Source organism: Arachis hypogaea, chromosome 4 (assembly GCF_003086295.3).
Source record: "Arachis hypogaea cultivar Tifrunner chromosome 4, arahy.Tifrunner.gnm2.J5K5, whole genome shotgun sequence".
Classification (NCBI taxonomy): Eukaryota; Viridiplantae; Streptophyta; class Magnoliopsida; order Fabales; family Fabaceae; genus Arachis; species Arachis hypogaea.
Genome location: NC_092039.1, coordinates 60,369,822 through 60,387,231, shown reverse-complemented (window position 1 = coordinate 60,387,231; position 17,410 = coordinate 60,369,822). Strand labels below are relative to the sequence as shown.

The 17,410-nt window shown below is 36.1% G+C and overlaps 1 protein-coding gene across 5 annotated transcripts; it reads right to left on the bottom strand.

Moving 5' to 3' along the window:
* Nucleotides 1-3,666: 3,666 nt before the first annotated feature.
* Nucleotides 3,667-12,219, bottom strand: LOC112796775 (uncharacterized). Of its 5 annotated transcripts, XM_029297866.2 has the most exons (10): nucleotides 11,985-12,219; nucleotides 10,694-11,561; nucleotides 8,355-10,612; nucleotides 8,192-8,278; nucleotides 7,216-7,368; nucleotides 6,505-6,668; nucleotides 6,270-6,417; nucleotides 5,344-5,466; nucleotides 5,163-5,250; nucleotides 3,667-4,242 (listed from the first exon to the last, which is right to left on the bottom strand). In XM_029297866.2, exons 2-10 carry the CDS (start codon nucleotides 11,142-11,144, stop codon nucleotides 4,067-4,069), a joined length of 3,648 nt encoding a protein of 1,215 aa, XP_029153699.1. In that variant the 5' UTR covers nucleotides 11,145-11,561; nucleotides 11,985-12,219; the 3' UTR covers nucleotides 3,667-4,066. The 5 variants fall into 5 exon arrangements, with proteins under 5 accessions (XP_029153699.1, XP_025695177.1, XP_029153701.1 ...); XM_025839392.2 differs by having other exon boundaries at nucleotides 8,355-11,561; XM_029297868.2 differs by lacking the exon at nucleotides 10,694-11,561 and having other exon boundaries at nucleotides 11,985-12,204.
* Nucleotides 12,220-17,410: the final 5,191 nt, after the last annotated feature.

Sequence of the window (17,410 nt, the reverse complement as noted above, 5' to 3'; positions counted from 1 at the left end):
ATCAATAAACACCATATGTAGATCCCTTTTATTACTACGATACCTCTCTATCATCCTTCTTAATAGGTATATCGCTTCAGTGGTAGATCTTCCTGGCATAAATCCAAATTGATTCTCTGTTACTTGTGTCTCTTTTCTCAACCTCTGTTCTATCACCCTTTCCCATAACATCATAGTATGACTCATAAGCTTAATCCCTCTATAGTTTTCGCAACTTTGTATATCCCCCTTATTCTTGTAGATAGGTACCAAGGTGCTCTTTCTCCACTCATCAGACATCTTCTTTGACCTTAAAATCTCATTAAAAAGCTTGGTTAACTAGTTGATGCCTTTTTCTCCAAGACCCTTCCAAACCTCAATCGGGATATTATCAGGTCCTACTGTCCTGCCATTTTTCATCTGCTTTAGAGCCTCTTTTACCTCGAAGTCTCGAATCCTTCGATAGTAGTCAAAGTTTTGATCTTTTTCCCTTGTGCATAATCGACCAAGGCTCGGAAGAGTCTTCTGTCCCTCATTAAATAACTCGTAGAAGTAGCTCTTCCACCTTTCATTAATCTTATCCTCTTGAGCCAACACCTCTCCATCCTTATCCTTTATGCACTTAACCTGATCCAAATCTCTCGTTCTTCTTTCCCAGCTCTTTGTGATTCTATATATACCTTTTTCTCCTTCTTTCGTGCCCAACGACTGGTAGAGACCCTCATATGCTCTTGTTTTTGCTTCACTTACAGCCACTTTTGTCTCTTTCTTAGCCGCCTTATATTTTTCCCAGTTATCTGCATTGCGGCATAAAGACCACTCTTTAAAGCATTCCCTTTTTATCTTTATCTTTTCTTGTATACTCGCATTCCTCCACCAGGACTCCTTGTCTCTTGGTCCTATTCCTTTAGATTCACCAAAACTTTCTTTTGCTGTTCTTCTAATAACTTCTGCCATCTCCCTCCACATCTCTTCCGCACTTCCATTCCCATCCCACTTTGCCTCTTCTCCTACCCGTCTTAGGAAACTTCTTTGTTCCTCACCTTTCTTCCGCCACCACCTAGTCCTTGGGTTCTTCGTATGATGTCTTTTCCTCAACTTTTGCTCAACGCGAAAATCCATGGCGAGCACCCTATGTTGTGTTGTCAAACTCTCTCCCGAGATAATTTTACAGTTAATGCAAAATTTCCGGTCGACTCTCCTCAACAAGAAGAAGTCGATTTGAGTGCTTGTCATGCCACTCTTATAGGTTATAAGATGTTCGTCTCTCTTTTTAAAACATGTATTTGCAATGAGAAGATCAAAGGTTGAGGAAAAGTCCAAAGTAGTTTTACCCTCGGCATTAATCACCCCGAAACCATGGCCTCCGTAAATACTCCCATATCCAGTCACTTCTCTCCCAACATGGCCATTTAAATCTCCTCCTAAGAAAATCTTATCTCCCAAAGGTATGCCTTGAACCAAACTCTCTAGATCCTCCCAAAACCTTATCTTGTGTTGTTCGTCCGAACCCACTTGCGGTGCATAGGCACTAATCACATGGAAAGCACCTCCCTCCACCACAAGTTTGATAGAGATGATCCGATCTCCCACCCTCTTGACATCCACTACGTCCTTCTTCCACTGCTTATCCACAATTATTCCAACCCCATTCCTATTCTTCACCTTTCCTGTATACTAAAGTTTGAAATCAGAAGTATCCAACTCCCTAGCCTTTGCACCAAACCATTTCGTTTCTTGTAGGTACATAATGTTAATCTTCCTCCTTGTCATGGTGTCCACTACCTCCATGGACTTTCCTGTTAGAGTGCCTATGTTATAGATCAGTACTGAAAAACTTAAAAAAAAAAAAAAAAACTATAGATTTGAACGACTCATGGTGTGAACGACCTAGAAAGACATTCTTAACTTCTACCGTTGAAGTAACGAATTTTTTTCGGTTCTTTGACACAGTTCAAAAATGTTATAAATGAATATAGATTAGTTTCAATTTACAATGACATAATCTGATATATAAGGTATAAAACAATAATGTGCTTAGATTCCAGCTTGAAGAAATGAAATTTCTTCTAAATTAGAAGAAAGAAAGTAGAAATATAGAACCTTGAAAATATAGCTCTTTGTTGAAAACCCTCCTTCTGTATTCGTCTCCATGTTCCTAAAAGAGAGGTGAAAATCAAATCATTTTGACTTGTGTTAGTGCCTTTTGCTAAAAAGTGACTCTATTACTTCGTTGCAGATGACAGTAAAAGCCTCTCAAACAGTTTGACTTCTTAAGCTCACTCATTTTCAAACATTAGAAATTAAGACACGTTTCTAAGGTAAGTGATTTTCCTGCTTTCATCGATTTCGCTAGTGAAAGTGGGACCTATGAATTTTTGAGTGGTGCAATTTTCCTTCTGAGATATCTAAACAACCTCTGTTGTAGTTAATTCACTCAACTTAGCTTATGAGATTGCATATATTGATATTTTGACTTTTTCATGTTCAGAAATTACCTAGTTTGCTTTTATTACTTAAGGAAAAGTTCTTTAGTTCATTATCGCACATGAGCAAATGTCAGACAATACGTTAATGAGATTATTAAAGTATATGTAGATTTGTTAATCATCAAAATACATTATGAGAAATTGTAGAGATAACAAATCAAACAAACCAATCACTAATTCAAGTGATGATCTCTTTAGCCTTGTAGTTCACAACTTGTCTTAATCCAATCCCTAATAAATCAAACAACCAAATTTTCAATCAAACTCAACCAAGGGTTTTGCTAGAAATTCTGATAAATGGAAAGAAAAGGTTTTTTCTGACCTTGTACCATAACCCAATAGAAAGTTCCTAGAACTCACACTAAAGATGCCTTCACGAATCAAAATTCATAGATTTAGGTTCTTAAAACCTTAAACTTGAATATAATGAAAAATGAGAAAGGAACAAAGTTTTCTCGGGTTCTTGCTTTGGAAATTGGTATGTAAGAGTTCTAGTTTGATCAGTGAATTTGAAAGAGAAAGTAAATAATGAATTTGCTTTTTTTCTTCGTCCTTTGGGTTAAAGAAAGGTTTTCCATTTCACCTCTTTGGCCCTAACTAAGAAATATCTATTTTGTTTTTGCTCAAAATACTTTTTTAACTCATTTTATCTTTATTTATTTTGTCATAGCTTGTACTGAACTAGGCAAAGCAAAGCATGTTCAATTACCTACAATAGAAACTCATTTTTTTTTTTACAAATAACTCTCTTGTTTCAAACAATTTATCAAATTTAAAATATATTAGCGAATTCCTTAATTGCGAATTTTAAATTTTCAGTCAATTAAATTAAACCAGATAGTTTACACTCTTTCAATCCAATTTAAAATTAAGAAATTAACTAAATAATTTTCTAGATCTTACATCGCTAGCAAGTAGTGAGATTGCAGTGGATGCAAGATGAAGAGAGGATGAAGAGAGGGTAAGAGAAAATGTAAATGTGAAGATAAAAATAAAATTTCAAAATAATTGACTGAAATTGGCTAATTTTCTAATTAAACTCTCATGTAAAAGAGTAAAAAAGTAAATAACATTAAAGTTCACCATGTAAAAGGCATGCAAAAGGACACTAACACTATAGGCTAAAACTTAAAAAAATTAAAAATATAAATATAAAATAAAATTTACAACGTTGTGTCCAAAAAGATAAGGGGCAGGATTAGAGAGGATAATTACATTAATAAAATCATACACACTGTAGTCTGTTTATATTATATACATCAAAGAAGCTTTTCTTTTGTGCCACTCTTTTTTTCCCTTTTCTGGCAGAATGTCCAATCATGCACCAAGCATAAAATTGGTAGATCAAAACAACTGTACCATGCTCTCAACCTAAGCTTTTACAGAAAAGAATAAACAAATGAATATATCACAACTATAAAAAATAACAAGATATAATAGCCAAATTATCCTGATAACCCGCACGCCAATCTCAGTCGTAGTCTTCTTGAGTGCTTCTTTAAAGGTTGTGTATAAGATGAAGGTCCCGGGCAATTGAAATTAACTGCAAAATTTATGTCTTGGTCTCATGAAGCACTGGTAGGTCTTACCTGCTGTGTTTAACCAGTTCCCTTTACTTGAAGTCCTATAGACATGGATCGTAACCTGCTGGTTATCTCCGTGAATGATGGTCGGCTGTTGGGATCAGCTGACCAGCACTCTTCCATTAGCTTCCTCCATTCAGGATCACAGCGTTCCGGAATAGGTGGTCGAAGAGTGTTCTTTACAATCCCCCCTAAATGGACAATATTCATCATCAGGAAAGCTTGTCAGTAATTGAAGTAATTAAGCTGTTGGTATTCTTCAAGGTTGGTACACATTAAGGGCAAGTAATGTACAGTGTTTATTCTGAATTCTGGAATGAGTTTCAGGATATCCTAATGCTGTGTATATAACTTTAGCACGTTCCAAATTGAGTAGTATGGGATGATATACATTGATGATAACTATATTTATAGAGATTGATTCTTTTCCCAAAACAGCTAGCTTATACATTGAGGTTCCCCACTTTTCTCACGTTCTTAACAATGTACTAGAGTCCAGTTGTGAACGACATGGAGAGGGCTACGTATTTAAGGAGAATTATTATTTGGTTCTTTCCCCATAATAACTAGTTTTTAAGGTTTGGTTTCTGACTTTCCTTAGGTGCTTAACAGCTCAAAATTCAGGCTAACACTAATCCTTAATTTCTAATTCACAAAATGATAAACGATTTGTCCTTGAATAATTATGCTACTTGCATTTTGGAACAACTTGTTTGTTTTATTTTGTCTTTTCATCGAAACAAAACTCTTGGTATAAAACTAAGAGCAGTGAGTCAACTCAGCTACAATGATCAATCACAAATGTTTAATGCTACAATCTAAAAGAATTGAAGCACTAGATAGCTTAAGAAAGAAGCACAAGCCTCTAAACTCATACCCCTTACACAGATCTGTCACAGCTATGACCAAATGCAGAAAAAATGCTACTCCTTAGAGTAAGGTTTCATTTCTCTTTATGATGTTTTATTCCTTCCAGGAAATTTTTTCTAATACTTTACTCGCAAGATTTTAGCTTTCCTTTTGTTTGTTATGATTCCAAGTTTCACTTCTGTAACTATTTCTTAGATAAAAGTGAGACATAATTAGAGATTTTTCTTTGAGATTTTCTTACCAATAATGGCACCACAATGCATGTCTGCATATGGTTCCTCCCCTGTGAATAACTCCCACAATGAGATGCCAAAGGAGAAAACATCAACCTGTCAAAATCATTATTCCACAACTTAAATACCAGACAAAAGATTCATAGATCCCCATAAATTACTGAAATTCATTTGAAATGTCCTAGTTACCTTCTCAGAAACCCGGCTACTGCTGCCATTCAACAGCTCTGGTGCCATCCATGGAAGGGTTCCTCGTACACCCCCAGACACAAGGGTATTTCGTTTGATCCTTGATAATCCAAAATCTCCAACCTGGGAAAGAAAAATTGTTAAGATTCATGGTTACTCAGTGGAAATAATAAAGTAAGGAACTAGACAAAAGAGTAAAATAATATATTACTCTTGTGTAGAATAATATATCTTAGCATAGAATAGTGGGATGAAGTGATGAAGGGTTGGGGATTGGGAATGGGGTAGAGTTAGAGTTGTGTTTACGTTAGGAGGGATAGTTTGGGAATTCTGGTAGTTTTTTAAGTGTTTGGATAGTTTTGTCTATTGGAACCCATTTTTCATGAGTACAATATCAGTTTTGTTTTCTCGTTAGATTTGCCAGCGTTTTGAACATTTGTGGGTACAAATGACAGTTTATTCCTCGGCATATTTCAACAAAAATAATAAATATGTTGCGAAAGAAAAAAAGAATACTAGAAAAAAAATTCTTGAGAACTGAGAATACTTCATTAATCTGCATCAAGTGTAGAACTGAGTTGAGCTTAGCATCTCCAAAATACTAGAAGAATATTAACGAAGGCAATTAAATAGAATTATTTCAAATCTAACACACTCCTAGTACAACTATTTTAGTTTGAGAATTGGCCGAATGATAAAAACTACAGGCATTCAAAAGAAATTAACTGGAATCATGGCTTCATGATTTAGAATGGGCCAGAGGCTATAATATAAGTCGATAGTGTTTTTATAGAGATAAGGAAACGGAAGAGAAAGGATTCTAGGATTTAAAAAACAATGAAATTTGTAAGTGGATAAATTAAAGAGTAAAAAATTAATTGGACTAAAATTGATAATTCGAAAGATAAGTGCTAGTCCATTCTTACTTTGCATACGGGTCGCTGTGGATCCCTTAGATTCACAAGCAAGTTGTCACATTTCAAATCAAAATGGACAATGTTTTTCGAGTGCAAATATTCCATACCAAAAGCTGCATCCATGGCAATTATCAGCTTTCTATGACGATCTAGTAATCTGCATAAAAAGTAGGAGAGTAGCAGATTCACTATATGCATACACGAGTTAATAAATTTGGTATTAACAGAAATGGACCAAGACTACCTTTCTTTCTTGATGAGGACATGCCTAAGAGAACCATTAACCATGAACTCTGTTACTGTTGCTAAGGTTCCGCCAACCCCATCTGGTACTATTCCATAAAATGCCACCACATTTGGATGGTGAAGATTTGAGAGGATTTGTGCCTCTCTCCAGAAGTCTTTTGCCTAATCAAGTGAAAAAACATAGCCAGGTTCATATACATAGAATATTTTCATAATTTTATAATCTGCCAATAGTTTTCTTATGTTTTAATTGATCGAAATTTGGGGATAGGCATGGTTGAGCACATAGCAGTAGTACATAAGACATCTCCTTTTCTTACGGCCAAAATGTAAAACCTTAGGTTTAAATTTATCAAAATTTGGGGATAGGCACGGTTGAGCACATAGCTTACAAGTTAGCCTTTCCTATGTCTCATTTGAGTTTGGGATTACGTATTCAACTCTCATTCCCCCTCCCCTAATTACCCATTAGGAGTAATCCTAGCTTTACTATCTTTGCTTTAAAAAGGATCAGCGATAGACATAGATAGATGGGAGACGGAACAAGCCAGGATGCAAGATGTGAAGAAATATTAATTCAACTTAGTTTCATCCTTCTACTTATTTACATGAGGAAAGGTTAAACCCGTGGTTGTATAACAAGATGCAAGAGATGTATGTTATTAATAAACTACAACTTGTTGAGAACAAAACTGCCCTAATGACTCACCAACCGTTCTTGCTCAGAAGATCTCCCTGCAAAGCAGCTCTTTTTAATTCTCTTTATAGCAACATCTGTTCCCCGCCATTTTCCATGATAAACGGTTCCATAAGTACCAGATCCTAACTCCGAAAGGTCTTCGAGATCAGCATTCCTTATTATCTGAATGAAATAATATATGATCAAATGCAGAAAAGAACGTAAATATAATATGAAGAAAATGGCCAAGCAAATGCAATAAGCTTCCTTCAGGGCAATTTAGCAGTAGAGTGCACTTTAATCAAATAAGTAACAACCCTTTAATCAAATAAGTAACAATGGCGTTTGGATTTATAATTTAATAATAACAGATAGAGACAGTTGCACTAACTGTGCATTTAATTATCTTCTAATCATTATGGCACTGACTGGCAAAGCATATAGTTCAATAGAATATAGAGAAATACGGCCACAAACTGGTTAAAATGACCATGAAATAACTACAGAACTTGTAAATGTTAGAAATATGGAACACGATGTAACAAAAAATAAATAAAGAAAGAAATAATGATGCACTTTAATTCATAAAGGAGACCATGAAATCTTTCTACCACACCATTCTAGTACCTTTTATTTTGCTGCATGACCTAGATTAAAACCTTACCCCAACCTCACTGCCAGCAAAACTGGAAGCCTTAAATAATTGATCAGGTCTTCCCAATGCAACCAATTCATGAGTATCCAAAATTATTTCATGTTGCCACTTATCAGATCAATTAAGGGATAAGAAATTCTAAATTGCCACATTTATAACATAGCATTTCACCAACAAATTATGACAAAAAAAATCTTTTCATACTTGACAAGAATGAGTTTAAATCAGAAACTAGAACATTCAGTCTTTTAAAGGATGCTGAATAAGAAATGAATGGTAATGTCCAAATTAAAAGTTTTTGAATCATGAAAAATGTAAACCAAGAGAGTTAACAAATAAGTGAGGGTCAACCTGCAAACCATATATGCTGGCTTCCATTTCTGCTATCATTGCATCAGAAAGGAAGTCATGCTTGTCTGTTTGATTGTCTTTAAAATCCTATCAGTGAGAATAAGAGATTGAGAAATTGTAAAGAAATTAACATAGACTCTAATGTGAGTTCAGTATATCCTACCTCCAGTTCAGACTCTGGGAGGATGCTTTCTGCTTCTGTATGAGCAAGGGATCCAACATCACTTCCTCTATCATCCACAGAATTTGGGCTCAGTACCAATGAAGACTCAACATTTGGAGGAGAAACACTAATCACATTGTCTACTACTACAAATGGCTGTACCCGGCTTGCCTCGTGACACCATTGTATATTCTTTGACGGATCTGACAGATCAATGATTTGATCTGTACTGCTCACCGAGTCATCAAAGAAAGAACGTGCCTTTCTAAAAGAACTATTCTCGCCTGCAGTATTCACATTCATTGGCAAGTTGAACTTTGGACCATAACCAACAGGAGGTGAAGCAGGGTGCAATCTAGCAGCGCTTAGTGTTGAATTTTCATGAAATCCTGAAGCCAGTTGGTTCTCAGAAAGCTGAATTGGTGCACATTTAAGAGAGTCTGGGTTAATGGATAGCTCAAAGAAATTATTGCCCAGATTACTTTTGCCAGAAGAGCTTTCTTCGTCTTTTAATGGGGCATTTAAATCAAATATCCTGGTCAATGAAAAGTCAATATCTTGTTTCCCGCTCAAACCTTCAGCTAATGCACATTTCTTGCTATCATCAGTCCTTTGGCTCATATCAAGAAGATCAGATGGGATCTTGTCCACGATATTATTTGGAGAAAGTTCCACCATACCCAATGATGCAGGAATTCTATCCTCAGATGTAACCTCCCAATTCTTTTGCACATTAACCTGAGAATTTGAGTTACTAGGAAGGAAGGAGTCCAAAAGATGCAATTCACTCATGTTTCCCATATCAATGATGGCTGGTTTCTCAACATAAACATTTCCATTATTACTCGGAAAGCAATTAAACTCTTCAATTATCTTCATCTTTTCTAATTTAACAGAGTTATCTTGAATATCATTTGCTACAAAGCTATAGTCAGTTAATCTGGACTGTGCTTTAGGGTACCTATTTTCAGTTGAAATGCTACCATTATAAACATCACAGTTCATTCCTAATGAATCTGAATATGGAGAAGACGATGTCATTTCTTGCCTTTTGGACAGCTCGGCGGAGTCACCTTTTGGTATCTTACTTTGTAGTTGGGTATGGTGGAGAATAGGATCACGTTGAAGCTCCAAAGGATTCCCTTGTGAGATATTAGAAAGAAGGATTGAAGATAATTGAGTATTTTCAAGGTTCAAGGAAAAAGATTGGCCAATTCTTTCTTGTAAGCAGTAACCAGACCTAACAGCACTCTCATGCAATTGTGAATCAGAAAAAGCATGTGACAGCCCATAGGGGGAACCAGAAATTCCATCAGATTCAGCTTGTTGACAAATTGGATCTTCCAAGCATGAAAGAGGATTTCCAAGGTAGTTTCCCTTTTCCCTTTGAAACAGCCTTTCACCAAATAATTTATCCTCGCAACCATGAGTCACAAATCCCTTGCCAAGATTGTAGTTGCCGAAATGCTGTCCATTGAGTATCTTGGACTGACCAGCAGCTGCATGCTGAGGGTATTGCCAATCAGCAATGACGGTGCCAGAGTTCTCAGGGGGTAGCAGAGCAGTAACAAATGACACATTGCTCTCGGTACTTCCCTGAAACCGTTCATTACCAATAAATGGAACATAACCTGCACTAGAACCTGATACCTGTATAGGAATAGGAGAAACTGATTTGTTCAGAACCCCATCTCCATTTAAAGAATTAACAGCACCCTTGTTCTCAAAGGCAGAAGAGGGATTTGGAGAAATTTTCTGAAAAACTGGAGCGAACTGACTTGCTTCATTGGTCAAACTCATCCCACCATTGTTGTTCCTTGGACTGGGATCTGCTATGCCATTCACGGCAACAACATATTGGTAGTCAGGATCACTTTGCTGAATCATGCTCACTTCAGTTAACGGCGTCTCTTCAGATTCAGTCAAAGGAACCAAAAAAATTCTAAGTCTTTGAGAACCTTCCCGCCTTTCAAACCCATGGTATTCCTCTGTCATATTTTGAAGATCCTCCTCCGAGGAAACAGATATTAGAGCATCCAGATCCTCCCCAGGAAGCTGGTATTTGATTGTGTGAGGTTGCCTACAAATACTCGAGGTCTTCTTTACAAGCTCTTCCCATGATAAATCCTTTCTTGTAGATATTATGCGGGTCTCTCCCCCTACATATCTGAGTTTCCCGTCACTAGGCCTGGGTAATATTTTTCCACCAGAGCTGCATAGAAGCTTCATTTTCCATGGCAAAGAATCATCCAAAGTTCCTGAAACAGAAAATCCATTAGAATGAGAAGACTCACATCTGAGAAGGGGTGATACAACTGGTCTGGCACCAGGATGATCACCAGTCGATGATTGAACTCTGTTCCTTGTATCACGATCTCCAGGTACCGTTTTTCTTAAACTGACTCCAGGAACCCCATTTTTCATCTCCTGATCCTGCTTGTTTAGAGAGGGAATTTCATCCATCTCAGCAGCATTCTCAGAGTCCATTCTCCTCAAGCCTAAAATATTACTAAGTTCTTCATATCTCACATGGCCATTCTCCCTATTCAACATAAATCTATGCTCAGAACTTTGAGATATATCAGGTGAATGAGGAACTCTTCCTGCAGAAACTCCATCATGACTGATATTCTCTGAAAATCCTCTTCCAGTGGCTAGAACAATATTATTATACACAATCTGTCCTGTATCTGAACCACAACCTAACTCAGGCTGGATGTGTTGAGGAAGCACACCAAGGTCCTTTGCAGTGTTGGCACCTAATTTGTTACCTGTCTTATTTTGTGCCATATCAAAAGTTCAGCTGCTCAAGCTACTAAATCTTTTTACAAAATACTGGTATAGTAATAACGCAAGAAGTGTGACCGATTCACTGATACACCAATTCATCTCCAAAATTTCCATACCTGATGACACCCAAATTCTCAAGAGAAGTGGGACCACCAGCAGTCAAACTCAGAATCAATCTAGACACCAGAACAAAACATAAAAACTAATTCCAACTTTATCTAGCTATCCTACTTCACATACACATATGCACAAAGAAACTAACCCTGGAATATTTACAAGTGCAAATTGTAACTATGACTGATTTATGGCATTTACAACAGAGTTGAGAGTCACAAAACCACCAATATGACACGAAACTTGTGATAACTAATAATTGAAGTGAACTGACTTCCGCAACACTTCCATCAGCATTTCAGGCTGTGTATGAAGAATTAAATGTAAGAGTTATCAGCCAAAATATTCCAGAGTGAAACTAAGCAATAAATATTCTCAAGCTGTTCATACATGAATTCAACACAGATATCGTCAATCACTCAAAATCCGAAATTCTCCAGATTTCAAAAGATGGTAACCAAGGAAACAGTAAGCATTTCAAGCTGTTCATGCGAAAAATTTAACATCGGTATCGATCAAAATACAGAGTTCCCATAATAAAAAAAGTTTTCGCCCTTGTCATATCAAGAAACCGTACTTAAGACTGAAAGCAAGAATTTTCAAGTTGTTCACGCAATTGCAATACGGATATGTGAAATCCAGACACTGGAGTTGGGTCAATTGATATAAATTGAGTTAAGTTTAAGGTTGACGAAAAGGAAAAGGAAAAGGGTTAACGTAGCTTACCCATCAAGGATCAATCTGGAGCTTCGGATTGCAACATTGGCGAATTGGCGAGATTGAAGTAGCAAAATAACACACGAAGGCCTTAGCCATGGAAAAGCAAAGTTGGATCTCACACAACACGAACAAGCGCGCGCGCGCGCGCACACACACTCTCTCTCTCTCTGCAATATTCTTGTTGCTTCCAATGCTCCTACGTGGACACATTCCTTTTACGTGCCATAAAATTAGAATATTTAATTGAAAAATATTTAAAGGCAAGAATTTATTAATTTTAGTAATCATAGGGATGGCAAAAATCCCCAGCGGGGCGGGTATCTGCGGGAATTTATCCGTCACGGGGCGGATATGGGGACGATTTTGTACCCGCAGGGACGGGGGACGGGGGACGGGGCCCCGTATATTAAAAGGGGCAGGGGCGGGGATAGAAGTCCCCGCCCGTGGAGACCGATTTAAACTCCGTTTATGTAAAAAGACTAGAATATCCCATTTGTGTGTACTATGATTTTGTTAAGCATTTGTTATAATTATTGAATTAAGTTAAATATAATTTATATGATTATAATTAAGCATTTGTTATCATCTTCATTATCTTTGTTTGCTTTTTCTATTATAATTACTGTGATTTGGATAAGCATTTGTTATAATTATTCTAAATTTTTTATTATTTTACTGATTTTGAATTTTTGGTTAAGCAGTTGAGTGCTATACATGTAATTCATAATATTGAAGTAGATATTGATGTAAGTAAAATACTAAATTATATACAATACACTGTTTTTTAAATTTTTTTCTAATTTTTTTCAATTTTTATTATTTTTTTATAAAAATCCGCGGATATCCACGGAGACCCGGGTCCCCGGCAGATATGGGGCCCCCGTTACCCGTCACGGGGATGGGGCGGGGACGGGACGGATAATGGAGGCGGGGGCAGGGGCGGGGGGCATGTCCCCGCCCCCATGGGGACCCGTTGCCATCCCTAAGTAATCAATCGAAATTCTTTAATTAACAATAACATATTTTAATTTATATTTTTAAATAATAATAATTAATTAATAACTATAAATAATAAATTCTAATAATTTTTTAATATTTTATTTAATTTTAAATTTATTAACTTGAAATTAATATGTTAATTATATATATATATATATATATATATATATATATATATATATATATATATATATATATATATATATATATATATATATATAATATAGACACTTACTCTTAGAGTATCTGTTCTGATAATTATCTGAAACATTGATTTGGGCTTGGGCGTGAGGTCCAAACTCCTTGTGGGGCAGCGTCCGACCTGTTCTCATGTCGAGATACTGCCGTCCGAGTTCATCGTGAGGAGGTGGTGGTAGTACCTGTAAGAGACTCCGATGCTTAAGTTAACAAGAATTTTAGGCAAGTTTTTTAGTAGATTAGAACGTAAATTATACCTGAATGATGTTAGTATATTTATAATAGAATGTTAAGCACCTTTGCTAGAGTAGTTCCACCTTTATGGGTGGATGATCGTTTCCTTTATCTTAAGAGTTGTTGAGACCTATCTTTTAAGGAAGATAGAGATAGTGGAGAGATTCGCGGAGGTAGTTACTTGCTTGAGCAAGCAAAGCTAGGCTCCTTTCATGGTGACCGAGGAAAAGAAGAATAGAAGGATGAGGTAGAGAGAGGAATTCAAACTTATAGAGAGGGATGGGGTTCGAATTATTAAAGGAGAATAAGTGTTAGTGATTAAATAGAAAGAGATGGGAGAGAGAGAATATTCGAATATTAGTTTAAAGGAAAAGAAAAAAATATTTTTGTTTTTATTTTAATTATTAGTTAGAATTCGAAAATTAAGAAAGAGATAAAATACAATTAGAGTTTAAAATAATTAGTTAATTAAAAATATTTTTGAAAAAGTGGTTAGTGGTTTTCAAAAATTAGAGAGAGAGAAAGGTAGTTAGGTGGTTTTGAAAAAAATAAGGAAGAGTAAGTTTTGAAAAGATAAGAAGTTAGAAAAAGATTTTGAAATTAAAATTTGAAGAAGATATGATTTGAAAAAAGATTTAATTGAAAAAGATATGTTTGAAAAGATAAGATTGAAAAAAGATTTGATTTTTAAAATTAAAATTGATGACTAGACTAACAAGAAACTAAAAGATATGATTCTAGAATTTAAAGATTGAACCTTTCTTAACAAAAAAGTAACAAACTTAAAATTTTTTTGAATCAAATCCTTAATTGTTAGCAAGATTTTCGAAAAATATGAAATAAGAATAAGAAAAAGATTTTGAAAATCAACTTTTAAAATTTTCGAAAATATTAAAAAGAAAAATGAAAAATATTTGAATTTTTTTGAAAAAAGATTTGATTGATAAGAGAGGATATGAAAAAGATAGGATTTTGAAAAATTAGTTTTAAAACTTGAAAAATTGAAAAAGATTTGAATTGAAAACAAAATTACCTCCTTGGTGTTATCCTGGAGTTAAACGCCCAGAATGGTATCCATTCTGGCGTTTAACTCCCACTTGGCTACCTCCTTGGGCATTAAATCCCCAGCCAGGTACCATGGCTGGCGTTTAAATGCCAGAAATCCTTCTTTACTGGGTGCTTTGAACGCCCAGCTTTTTCTCTGTGATTCCTCTGCTGTATGTTCTGAATCTTCAATTCTCTGTACTATTGACTTGAAAAGACATAATTTTGAGTTTTTTTTTATTTAATGATGAGAGAGAAAAACAACAGAATGAAATTGGACCTGATAAACTAAGATCAAAACAAGAAATGCATGCAAGAACACTTTGAATGTCAAGATGAACATCAAGAACACTATGAAGATCATGATGAACATCAAGAGCATATTTTTGAAAATTTTTAAGAAAAGAAAGACATGCAAGACACCAAACTTAGAAATTTTCATACTAGAGACACTAACAAATTGAGAATGCACATGAGAAACAACAAAAGACACAAAACAAGAGAATTTAAAGATCAGGCAAAGAAAATCATCAAGAACAACTTGAAGATCAATGAAGAACACAATGCATGAGTTTTCGAAAAATGCTAGAAAAACAAAAACATGCAATTGACACCAAACTTAAAATTTGACTCTAGACTCAAAAAATAAACACAAAAATATTTTTGATTTTATGATTTTATAAATTTTTTTCGAAAATTATTTTGAAAAAGAAAATAAGAAATTCAAAAATTTTTTAATAAGAATTCTAGGAATCATGCAATGTTAGTCTAAAGCTTCAATCTAAAAAGATTAGACATGGCTAGCCAAGCTTTAGTAGAGCATTACATACAACAGCCAAATTGATGGGAATCAAAAAGGCTAACCAGCAAATTGATGGTACACGAAATCGTGATTCACACTTCTCTTACAACTTTGTGCAGCTGACCAGCAAGTGCACTGGGTCGTCCAAGTAATACCTTACGTGAGTAAGGGTCGATCCCACGGAGATTGTTGGCCTGAAGCAAGCTATGGTCATCTTGTAAATCTCAGTCAGGCAGATTCAAATGGTTATGAAGTTTTGATAATAAAAAAATGAAATAAAACATAAAATAGGATAGCGATACTTATGCAATCCATTGGTGGGAATTTCAGATAAGCGTATGGAGATGCTTTGTTCCCTCTGAGCCTCTGCTTTCCTATTGTCCTCATCCAATCATGCGTACTCCCTTCCATGGCAAGCTGTATGTTGGTGGATCACCGTTGTCAATGGCTACCATCTGTCCTCTCAGTGAAAACATGTCCGCTACGGTTTCCCGCATGGCTAATCAGCTGTCAGTTTTAGATCGTGACGGAATAAGATCCATCGATCCTTTTGCACACTGTCACTGCGCCCAACAGTCACGAGTTTGAAGCATGTCACAGTCATCCCATCCTAGATCCTACTCGAAATACCACAGAAAAGGTTTATACTTTCCGGATCTCAAGAATGCTGCCAATTGATTCTAGCTTATACTACGAAGACTCTGATCTCACGGAATAAAAGACTCTGTTGTCAGGAGAGGCAACCATGCGTCGTAAACCAAGAGGCCAAGAGATACACACTCAAGCTCTCGCAGATAGAATGGAAGTGGATGTCAAGCACGCGTTCATAAGGGAGGATGATGATGAGTGTCATAGATCATCACATCCATCAGGTTGAAGTACGAGTGAATATCTTAGAATAAGAATAAGCGTGAATTGAATAGAAAAACAATAGTACTTTGCATTAATTCATGAGGAATAGCAGAGCTCCACACCTTAATCTATGAGGTGTAGAAACTCCACCGTTGAAAATACATAAGTGATGAATGTCTAGGCATGGCTGAATGGCCAACCCCCAAAACGTGATCAAGAGACCAAAAGTGATCCTAAGGTAGTCTAAAAAATTATTTAAAGATATGAATACAATAGTAAAAGGTGCTATTTATACTAAACTAGTAAACTAGGTTTACAGAAAATGAGTAACTAAGTGTAGATAGTTGGTGCACGAAATTGTGATTATCAATGGCGCCATCAATATGGTACGCACAATTGTAATCTCAACTCTTTATCACAACTTCTCACAACTAACCAGCAAGTGCACTGGGTCGTCCAAGTAATAAACCTTACGCGAGTAAGGGTCGATCCCACAGAGATTGTTGGTATGAAGCAAGCTATAGTCACCTTGTAAATCTTAGTCTGGCAGATTCAAATGGTTATGGATGATATATGAATAAAGCATAAAGATAGAGATACTTATGTAATTCATTGGTGAGAATTTCAGATAAGCGAATGGAGATGCTTTGTCCCTTCCGTCTCTCTGCTTTCCTACTGTCTTCATCCAATCCTTCTTACTCCTTTCCATGGCAAGCTGTATGTAGGGTTTCACCGTTGTCAGTGGCTACCTCCCATCCTCTCAGTGAAAATGTTCTACGCACCCTGTCACGGTACGGCTAATCATCTGTCGGTTCTCAATCAGGTTGGAATAGAATCCAGTGATTCTTTTGCGTCAGTCACTAACGCCCAGCCTTAAGGAGTTTGAAGCTCGTCACAGTCATTCAATCATTGAATCCTACTCAGAATACCACAGACAAGGTTTATACCTTCCGGATTCTCTTAAATGCCGCCATCAATTCTAGCTTATACCACGAAGATTCCGATCAAGGGATCCAAGAGATAAACATTCAAGCCTTGTTTGCTTGTAGAACAGAAGTGGTTGTCAGGCACTCGTTCATAAGTGAGAATGATGATGAGTGTCACATAATCATCACATTCATCATGTTCTTGGGTGCAAATGAATATCTTAGAACAAGAATAAGCTGAATTGAATAGAAGAACAATAGTAATTGCATTAATACTCGAGGTACAGCAGAGCTCCACACCTTAATCTATGGTGTGTAGAAACTCCACCGTTGAAAATACATAAGAACAAGGTCTAGGCATGGCCGTGAGACCAGCC